At 42.6% G+C, this 9,482-nt stretch overlaps 1 protein-coding gene across 1 annotated transcript; it reads left to right on the top strand.

Moving 5' to 3' along the window:
- Positions 1-2,569: 2,569 nt before the first annotated feature.
- On the top strand, positions 2,570-5,161 carry HMGB2 (high mobility group box 2). Its single transcript, XM_039243236.1, has 5 exons — positions 2,570-2,670; positions 3,244-3,408; positions 3,694-3,839; positions 3,915-4,089; positions 4,665-5,161. The coding sequence occupies exons 2-5, from the start codon at positions 3,259-3,261 to the stop codon at positions 4,824-4,826; spliced, it is 633 nt and encodes a 210-aa protein (XP_039099167.1). The 5' UTR covers positions 2,570-2,670; positions 3,244-3,258; the 3' UTR covers positions 4,827-5,161.
- Positions 5,162-9,482: the final 4,321 nt, after the last annotated feature.

Raw genomic sequence — 9,482 nt, 5'->3', positions numbered from 1 at the left:
AAAACATAAACACGTTCCTTTTCATTGTCTTTTAGGAAGATACATCATACTAACAATAAATTTAGAAAATCATTTTTAAAATATATGAAATTGATGTGTTCCAAAAAAGAAATGGCTGTAAATTTGAGTTTTAGAAAACAATCCTATTTTCCCATTTAGAACCATAACAAGAGTAGAAACAAGAGAAAGACCTTTAGTATTACCTACTTATAGGACATTTTAGTTCTCTGATCAAGTCATAACAGTATATCAGATAATTCACAATAGTGAACTAAACTTCTTGAGTATTTAATTCATCTTTACAGAACTGGGACTAGATTTTGTGTGTGTGTGTGTGTGTGTGTGTGTGCGCGCGCGCGCGCGCGCTACCAGATTCTGTATATAGTTATTAAAAAAAGAAAAGAAAGAAAAGGGTGTTCTGTAACCAACAATTGTGTAGATTTCACTTAAATCTCACTTAAACTTTATTCATTTATCACTTTCCAGTGCTTTTTGATGTTACTTCTAGGCCAGGAAATATAGCCTAAGAGTAAAGTCTTAGCATCCAAAGTACAAGTAGATTAAATATTGAAATGTTTTCATGTTCTCCACTGAGGGAGTAAAGAATGGATATTGGTGTGAACAAGGTTGGTTCCTTCTCAGGAACCTTGAGGAAGATTCCAGGCCTCTCTCCTTACCTTGTAAATGGCCAACTTCTCCCTGTGTCTTTTCACATTGTCTAACCTCTATGCCTTTCTCTGGGTCCAAATCCCCCTTTTTATAAGAACACCACTCATTGGATTAGGAGCCTATCCACCTCCATATATTCTTCATCTTAACTGATTACATCTGCAATGACTCTGCTTTCAAATAAGGTCACAGAACTGTACTATAAAAGGCACATAAAAATCCAAATTAACAAATCATACTACATTATTCAAATAGCAACATACATTATACAACATAACATACATAGCAACACTTTTAAAATTTATTTATAAACTTAGTGGCATTAGTACTTTCACAACGTTGGGCAACAATCTCCATTTCCAAGGAAAATACATTTTTAAAAACCTAGTTTTTAAACGGCAGATCTGTTAGATTAAAGAAAAAAAAGCTGCTAGTTCTGAGTTATGATTGACTATGACTGCAGTACATAAACCAAATAGGCACAATCTAACAAATGCCAGTGAATTTACTGAGAAAGTAAGACCGAATATTTAAAATGTGTTGAAACCGACAGTGCAACACATGGGCCAATAGGAAAAAACAGACCTCAAAACGAAATACAACACAGAAGCAGCGTACTAAGATGTCAGTGGAAGTTCTGTTACTCGGGGGAAAGCGGCTTGTGATGCCAGCAAGCAGTAAGGTAGCTATGGTGCGCTTCAACTAAAACGGAGGTTCTCAACCTGGGGCCGGAGGAGTTTGTAAAACGCTGCAAAAGGCGCTTGGCGAATACAAGCAGTTGGCGGGTGGGGAGCATTCACTGCTTTTATGGGCATTTCAAGAGGATCTTCGATTTTTAAAAGTTTTTACATTAGCATATAAGAGACACAAGACCGTGAATATCGAGGTGACAGCTAGGCTACGCAGAGGTGGCGGGCCGACGACAGGAATCAAACAGGCTGACCAGCGCCCAGCCGGGCGGTCCCCGCCGGGAACTCGGACCCGGAGGAAGGGGGCGGAGCCAGAGGAGATCAGGCCCGCTTCCGCTCCTTCGGGACCCCGGGGCGCCCTTGTTTACCTCCAGGTGTCGGACACCCGACACAAAGGGGGAAGGGAGGGAGGGACCTGCTGAGGGAAACTCCACCGGCGGGAAACGCCTCGCTCAAAGATCGTTTTGTAACACCTCACGAGAGGCGGGAAGAGCCACCCTCCCGCGCCCCCCGCGCCCCTCCCCGGTTCCCCCCTACCTCTGGTCTTACTTGCGTTCTACCCTGCCTCAGCGAAAACGGGCGGAGCGAGGCAATCGGCCCGCTCCCCAGCCTCTCTCCATTTGTTATTTTTTGGACCCTGTGTGGGGGTCACAAGGCCAGCGACTACAGCTCTCAGGAGACAACACTGCGGGGCCGAACTGGGGCGGAGGAGAGACAGGACCTGGACAGTGGTCGGAGGAGGGCTAGGGCAGGCTGCTTCCGTTACCTTAGCGCCTGGAAACCTTGCCGCCGCCGCCGACCCCTTGAGAACAACCCTATTTCCACACTTGGTATTTTTAAATCTGGCGGGGCTTTCCCTTTCAGGCCAACCACTCCCCCCGTTTACCGCCCCAGCCAGTCAGCGTCAGGCCCGCCATTTTTCAAACCCTTTTCCCGCCGCCAATCAGGATCGAGCAGTACATTCCTCTCCTGACCGGTTCTAACGGGTCTGGGAGTTAACGACCTGGGAGACCCACCGAACCTGCTAGGCTGGAGCTGGAGGGACGGGCCTGGCGAGACACCGACCAATCGGAGGCCTCCGTGGCGAAGGGGCGGGGTCTGCAAGAGTTTGAATAATCACTAGAACCAATCAGAGAGGCGGGGGCGTGGCCTGTGGCCCGGCTCGTCAAGTTACCGTGGCGCGGAGAACTCTGCAAAACAAGAGGCTGGGGATTGCGTTAGCGATAAACCAGTTCACGCCGGAGCCCTAGGAAGGAAGCGTCTCGGTTGGATCCGGCCCCTCCGCGGGACTCTGAGGAAAAGCTCCCACCAGGCAAGAATCCCCTTCAGCCCCTTCGCGTCCGTGGGCCTGCCGTTCCCCCTTTCCTCATACCCTTTTAGCTGGGCCGGGTGCTGTGGCTCTTGGGGTTCGACCCGGCGAGCGGAACCTGGGGTGAGGGCTGGGGGCTGTGGAGGGCGGGCGGGCGGGAAGCTCGTCCGAGCCTGGTTTCAATCGGGTTTTTTTTGGACGTCGGTCGCGAGGCGACACTCCTTCGAGTGGGGCCGGCGACGTGGAAGCCCGGGGAGCATTTCTGTCGGGAAGGGGGGGGGGATTTCGCCGGCGTTCCCTCCCTCAGCCCTGGGCCCGGGCGGGCGGCGGGCGGCTGGCGGCGGGCGGCGGCGGTGTTTCGGGCCTTGGGAAGAGACGCGGTGCCTGCGCGCGGACAGCGGCCGGGGCAGCTCGGGCCGGGGCCGGGAGGAGGGCTTGTGTGCGCGGAGGCGGCCGCCCGGGGCGGGCTGGCGGGGGAGCCGGGCGCCTTCCTCGCGAGAGGGGGGCGGGCGCGTGTTTGGGCGGGAAGCCGAGCCCCGCCGGCGTCCGCCCACCGCCCTTCTCCCCGCCGCGTAGACGCCGGCCGTCACCATGGGTAAAGGAGACCCCAACAAGCCGCGGGGCAAGATGTCCTCGTACGCCTTCTTCGTGCAGACCTGCCGGGAGGAGCACAAGAAGAAGCACCCGGACTCTTCGGTCAATTTCGCCGAGTTCTCCAAGAAATGTTCCGAGAGATGGAAGGTGAGGCCGGAGCGCGGACCGAGCTAAGGGCTTTTCAGGTGTTGTGTTCTTGGGGAGGGCCTTAGGCAGGTAGGTCACTTGTCACCTTGCCCACGGGGGCGACTCGCCCGGGTATTTCACGTAGCGTTTCGGGCGGATTGTTTTAGGTTTTTGTTTACTTCTAAGACTGCTAAAAGTAGAACGCTGCCTAGTCAGGAAAATGTGGCCCTTCAGGATGATCTCGAACTTTTTTCCGATGTACGTAGCTTACGGTTTTGCTGTACTTTGCTCCTCTCGTGCCCGTAGACCATGTCTGCGAAGGAAAAGTCGAAATTCGAGGATATGGCAAAAAGTGACAAAGCTCGCTATGACAGGGAGATGAAAAATTACGTTCCTCCCAAAGGTGACAAGAAAGGAAAGAAAAAAGATCCCAATGCTCCTAAAAGGCCTCCGTAAGTTGGTTTTCGAATCAGTCCCATTGCCCCTTTACTTTTCCATTCAGTTTATTAACTGTTGCTTCCTTTTAGGTCTGCTTTCTTCCTGTTTTGTTCTGAACATCGCCCAAAGATCAAAAGTGAGCACCCTGGCTTATCCATTGGGGATACTGCAAAAAAATTGGGTGAAATGTGGTCTGAACAGTCAGCCAAAGATAAACAACCGTATGAACAGAAGGCGGCCAAGCTAAAGGAGAAGTATGAAAAGGTACGTTCTTAACCTTTTTAAAGCCAAGGTTAAGCTTAGATATTTTCTAAATAAGGATGTTAGAAATAGGTATGAGCTGTAGACTTAGGACGGTTAGCTAGTCTTGTGTTTGTGATTGTCAGCTACATTTGGAGAACGTCTAGTGAAAATGATACACTTAACATAAACTAATGGAAACTTCTTTTCTTTTAACTGAAACCAGTGTTTGTAGCATTGGTAGATTTCTGCATATGGACTCGTTTGTAGTTCTAAGTCTTTTTAGTTTTAAGAAAGAGGAACAAATATGTTGTTTTATGTAGATGTATCTGAGGTGTGAGTGGGGCCAGGCAATGTGAGGTTTTAAATGGATATTGGTAGTGAAAGTTCTGACAGGTTGTATAACCCCATCGTTTTACATCATTAGCCTTCTGAAGCCTGGAGGGAACAAATGCTCTCAATCGAGTTGGACTCTGACTACCTTTTTAGACAGTCATCAGGGTTATTGGTCAATAGTCTTCGATTGTTTACAGCTTAGTGGTTTTCACAGTTGAGTAATGACACCGGATGCTGATTTTATTTTCTTGACAATATTTCAGGATATTGCTGCATATCGCGCCAAGGGCAAAAGTGAAGCGGGAAAGAAGGGCCCTGGCAGGCCTACAGGTTCAAAGAAGAAGAATGAACCAGAGGATGAGGAGGAAGAGGAAGAGGAGGAAGAAGACGAAGATGATGAGGAAGAGGAGGAGGATGAAGAATAAATGGCTATCCTGTAATGATATGTGTGGAGTGTGCGTGTGTGCTCAGGCAATTGTTTTGCTAAGAATGTGAATTCAAGTGCAGCTCAATATTAGCTTCAGTATAAAAACTGTACAGATTTTTGTATAGCTGATAAGATTCTTTGTAGAGAAAATACTTTTTTAAAAATGCAGGTTGTAGCTTTTTGAGGAGCTACTACATACAGTTAGATTTTAAAGCTTCTGATGTTGAATGTTTCTAAATATTTAATGGTTTTCTTAATTTCTTGACCTGTGTATTGTAGCACAGCAAACTTGTAGGAATTAGTATCAATAGTAAATTTTGGGTTTTTCTAGAATTTTGCGTTTTGTTTTTTTAAAAAATTTTTGTAATAAAATTATGTATATTATTTTGTTGTCTTCGTCTTAATATGCTAGTTTTTCTCTTTAAAAACTACTTACGGTCTGGAACCATGTTGACTCTTCTTGTATTTCTGACTAATAGTTCTTAAACACATTGATTTAGTGAAATATTTGTTTCAAAGAAAGTTAAACATGCCCATATTCCGATTTACAAAGTGTTTTTAAAAAACAGCTGGAATTTAGTGAACTTCTAAATTTGGTGCAGTTTTACAAAATGAGTTAAGTTTTGTTCTTGACATTGCTATTTATTTATTAGCTAACTTGTCCCTTGGGGTTTTTTGTTTTTTTTTTTAAACTGAGACTGTCTTTAGGGAAACTTTAATATGAGGCAGAGGAGCTAGCATAGGGAGTCCATACCTAAAAACACATGAATTAAAAAAAGAACTCATTATAAGCTTTCTGTTATGAGCTAGTTCAACGTAGATTACCAGAATGAATTTTGAGCTGTCTTCAAAATTCGCATGGTCTTATTAAGCTTTAGAATTTTGGGTGACCTGACAAAGCATTCAGGGTGGTTATTGTGATCTGTTATGACTAAATTTCCTAGTATTTATATTTACTGAGAAAAGCAGTTATTTGAGAAATGCTCATTTGAGGGAACAGTTGCTTCTATTTGAATTTGGATAGCTATTTTTAGTAGTTAATCAGAGGCTTCAATGAAAGTTGACCTGTTGGCCAAGTGGTCACAGAACAAACCTATTAAATAGTTAAATCTGACAATCCTGGTTACCTGTCAAGTTTTAAAATAGTCAAAAATTCAATTACCAATACTCCACAGCATTTTAATATTAAAAAGGAGAGTATTAAAAGTATTCAATATCTAATGCATAAAGATGTTAAGTAGATGTTTCTAAAATTGAAATAGGGTGGACTCTTCTTAGGGATTTCTAAATCTGTAAATTAGACCCATGAGGCAGATATATCAGATTTCTTGTCATCTTTTTGGGAGTTTTTCTGACTACTTCGGTTCTGTTCGTTATATATAAAAACACATTACACGTCTTAAGCTGTGAACGACTCATTCTTTTAATTAACTGCTCCAGAATAGTTTCAGGATTTGGAGTGAGTCATGTTTGATATTTCTAAGTGTGAATCAGAATTTCAAATCCCTCTGAAAAACTAAACCAGTAAATTTTGAAGACTAGGTGACTTGGAGTGGTTACGTTGGAAAGCACTGAAATAGTGGTTAAGAATCAAGTACCATCCCAGGCCTGCTGCTGCCTGGAGGTGTTTATGAAAACTCCCTCCACCCCGTTTTTAATTAAAAAAGATTTTCTCTTGATAGAAAATGTGTAAAAGAACTAGGTAGTGGGTAGTTTATACCCTTACTTGATTCCCAACTATCTGGTTCTCCCAAGAGGCAACCACAGTAATGCATAATTTATCCCTCAACAGAGATTTAAGAATAAATCCTATAAATATATGTAGGTAAGTGCTACACAAATGGAAGCTTTCTGTATGTATTGTTCTGTCCCTTATTCTCATCATATTAGAGATTCCATCAGTACAGTACAACAGAGCTGCCACTTTTAATAGCTGCATGGTATCCCATTGGATAGAGTATAATCAGTTACCTGAACGTATTTTAAAGAACAATATTGCTATGAATGTTTCTACATGACTTCAAGAAATTTTATAGAAATGCTTGTACATTTTAAGATTTGCTGATTATGATAGCCAAAACCTGTACAGTTGACCCTTGGAATAACATGGGGGTTATGGACCCCAACCTTTGCCCCTAATGCAGTCGAAAATCTGCATATGACTTTTGACTCTCCAAAAACTTTACTAATAGCCTATTAACCAAAACCTGTACTGGTAATATAGTTGATTAACAAATATTTTGTATGTTGTATATATTTCATATTGCATTCTTAAAGTAATCTAGAGAAAAAATGGTTTTTAATCATAAAAAAATCGTAAAGTACATTTACGGTACTGTTGTGTAAAAAAAATCCATGTGTAAGTAGACACAGTGTGAAACCTAAGTTGTTCAAGGGTCAGCTGTACTTGGTATATGCTAGAAACTGCTCTTAGTTTTGTTAATGTACTAAAGCCTGCCAGAGTTGCCCCCAAGAGGTTGTCCTAATGCGCCGTAGCAATGAATGTTTTAGAGTGTCTCTTTCCTCATCTCAGCAACATACCAGTTCTCAAACCCCTTTTTTTTTAAAGTTTGAGAGAGACTGAGACTGTGAATAGGGGAGGGGCAGAGGGAGAGAGAATCCAAAGCAGGCTCCTAACTGTCAGCACAGAGCCTGATGTGGAGCTCAAACTCACGAAATTCTGAGATCAAGACCTGAGCTGAAACGGAGTTGGATGCTTAACCCACTGAGCCACCCAGGTGCCCCAGTTACCAGACTTTTTAATCTTGACTCTTCTGATATATAAAAAATGGTACCTCCTATTATGAGTTGAGCATAGTTTTATGTTTAAGAGCCATTTATGTCCTTTGGTCTTCTGTCTCATTGGTCTTTGTATAAGTAATTTGTGAAGATTAAGGAAAGTGACCTGCATTGTAAATACTCTCTTTTGTCATTTGTCTTTTGACTTTGTTTTCTCTATGCCAACGACATATTTTTATGGAGGCAATTTTATTCTTTAGTGGTGTGGGGAGGCCTTTCCCACTCAAAGATTATAAAAATTATCTGCTTTACTTTAAAATATTATTTAATTAAATCTTTGATACTTCAGGAATTTATTTTGGTCAAGGACTTGGGGGCTTAAATATCTCCCTTTCCAGATGGCAGCTACTACTTTTGGTCCTTTTATTTGGGTTAGAAGATCCTAAGGTTTCTCACATATCAATGCACTCAGTTGCAAACTTTTTCCATAGATGGCAGTATGCTTTTTTGTAATTATTTTGTTTTTTAACAGCATTATTTACTGTAAGTAGTAAATCATAAGCTTGTCTTATACTGCCACAAATACAGCATTATCTTAAGCCTGACTGTTACCACATATGCCACTAAAAATGTTTTACAAAGCAGCAATTATTTTATTCCTTTGGGAATAGCAAGAAGAAAGATAAAGGAGCTGCTAGGCTCCTGCATAAGATAGAATCTTTTAAAAAGAAGACCACTCTAGAAATAACCACAATGGGGGTTCATTTTCATGAGATCCTCAATTGGAGACGATGGCATTTTCAGAGAAAGAATACGTATGGCAAGAAATGCAAAGATGTATAGCTCATAGACAGGGAATAGGGCTGGATGTGGTGAAGTGATGAGCATACAAGAAAGTAAGCTCTATGAGGGCAAGATTTTTTATTTTTGTATCATGCTCTATATGCTGTACCAGAAACATAGTAGGTCTTCTATGAATATTTATAAACAAAATGCCCAAGATGAAAGGGGCAGCCACTGTTTAGCTTAGCTGTGTTGTTGGATGGAAATATGGGTCTAAGATTCCCAAAGACCCTAGCATTTCAAGTGGAAACAAATCTAAAATCTTTTTTTAAAGTGAAATCTGAATCCTATACGTTGGTAATATATTCAACAGTCGGGGTCAAAGAAAACGTCTACCGAAGGGCTAACAGTTTGCCACTTCTGTAAATTAAATAGGTAAATATAAGGGGTCCCTGGGTGGTTCAGTTGGTTAAGCTTCTGACTTCGGCTCAAGTCATGATCTCACGGTTCGTGGGTTCGAGCCCCGCGTCGGGCTCTGTGCTGACAGCTCAGAGCCTGGAGCCTGCTTCTGATTCTGTGTCTCCTCTCTCTGACCCTCCCCTGCTCATGCTCTCTCTCTCTCTCTCAGAAAAAAAAAATAGGTAAATGTAAGATTATTAATACTATTGAGTTGGGATGCTTGATAAAGGTTTATGTATGCCTTCCAGCTGAGCATTGTTTTTTATAGTTGTATAAGAAACCCTTCTCACCCTGATTGGAAACTCCTCTCTTGTCCTGTCGTAAAGGTACATGTAGACATTGCTTCTGAGGTCTTAATGGAATTTCATTGTGTTCCTGCTGTTCTTTCGGACTTACAGTGCAGACTTTTCCCTCAGTGAGCCTCATCCTAGGAATTAAATAGTGGGTTCAGGAGCAAAATTGTCATATTAAAAGAAAAATAACTTTTAAGCAATGTGGAGCTTCAAATTTGAAAACTGGAAATGACCTTTTTATCAACTGATCCAGTCTCCTTCCTTCAAGAAGACATGGAAATAAACTAAAATAATAGCCTAGGGGCATCAGGTAAGACAATAAAACACTAATCCATTTATATTTGTTATGTTATCCTTTGATTCTTAACGTTTTTCCAATG

This window comes from Hyaena hyaena, unplaced genomic scaffold (genome assembly GCF_003009895.1).
Source record: "Hyaena hyaena isolate Hyena2069 unplaced genomic scaffold, ASM300989v1 scaffold_226, whole genome shotgun sequence".
In the NCBI taxonomy this organism is placed as follows: domain Eukaryota; kingdom Metazoa; phylum Chordata; class Mammalia; order Carnivora; family Hyaenidae; genus Hyaena; species Hyaena hyaena.
This window is presented reverse-complemented; position numbering and strand designations above follow the sequence as displayed.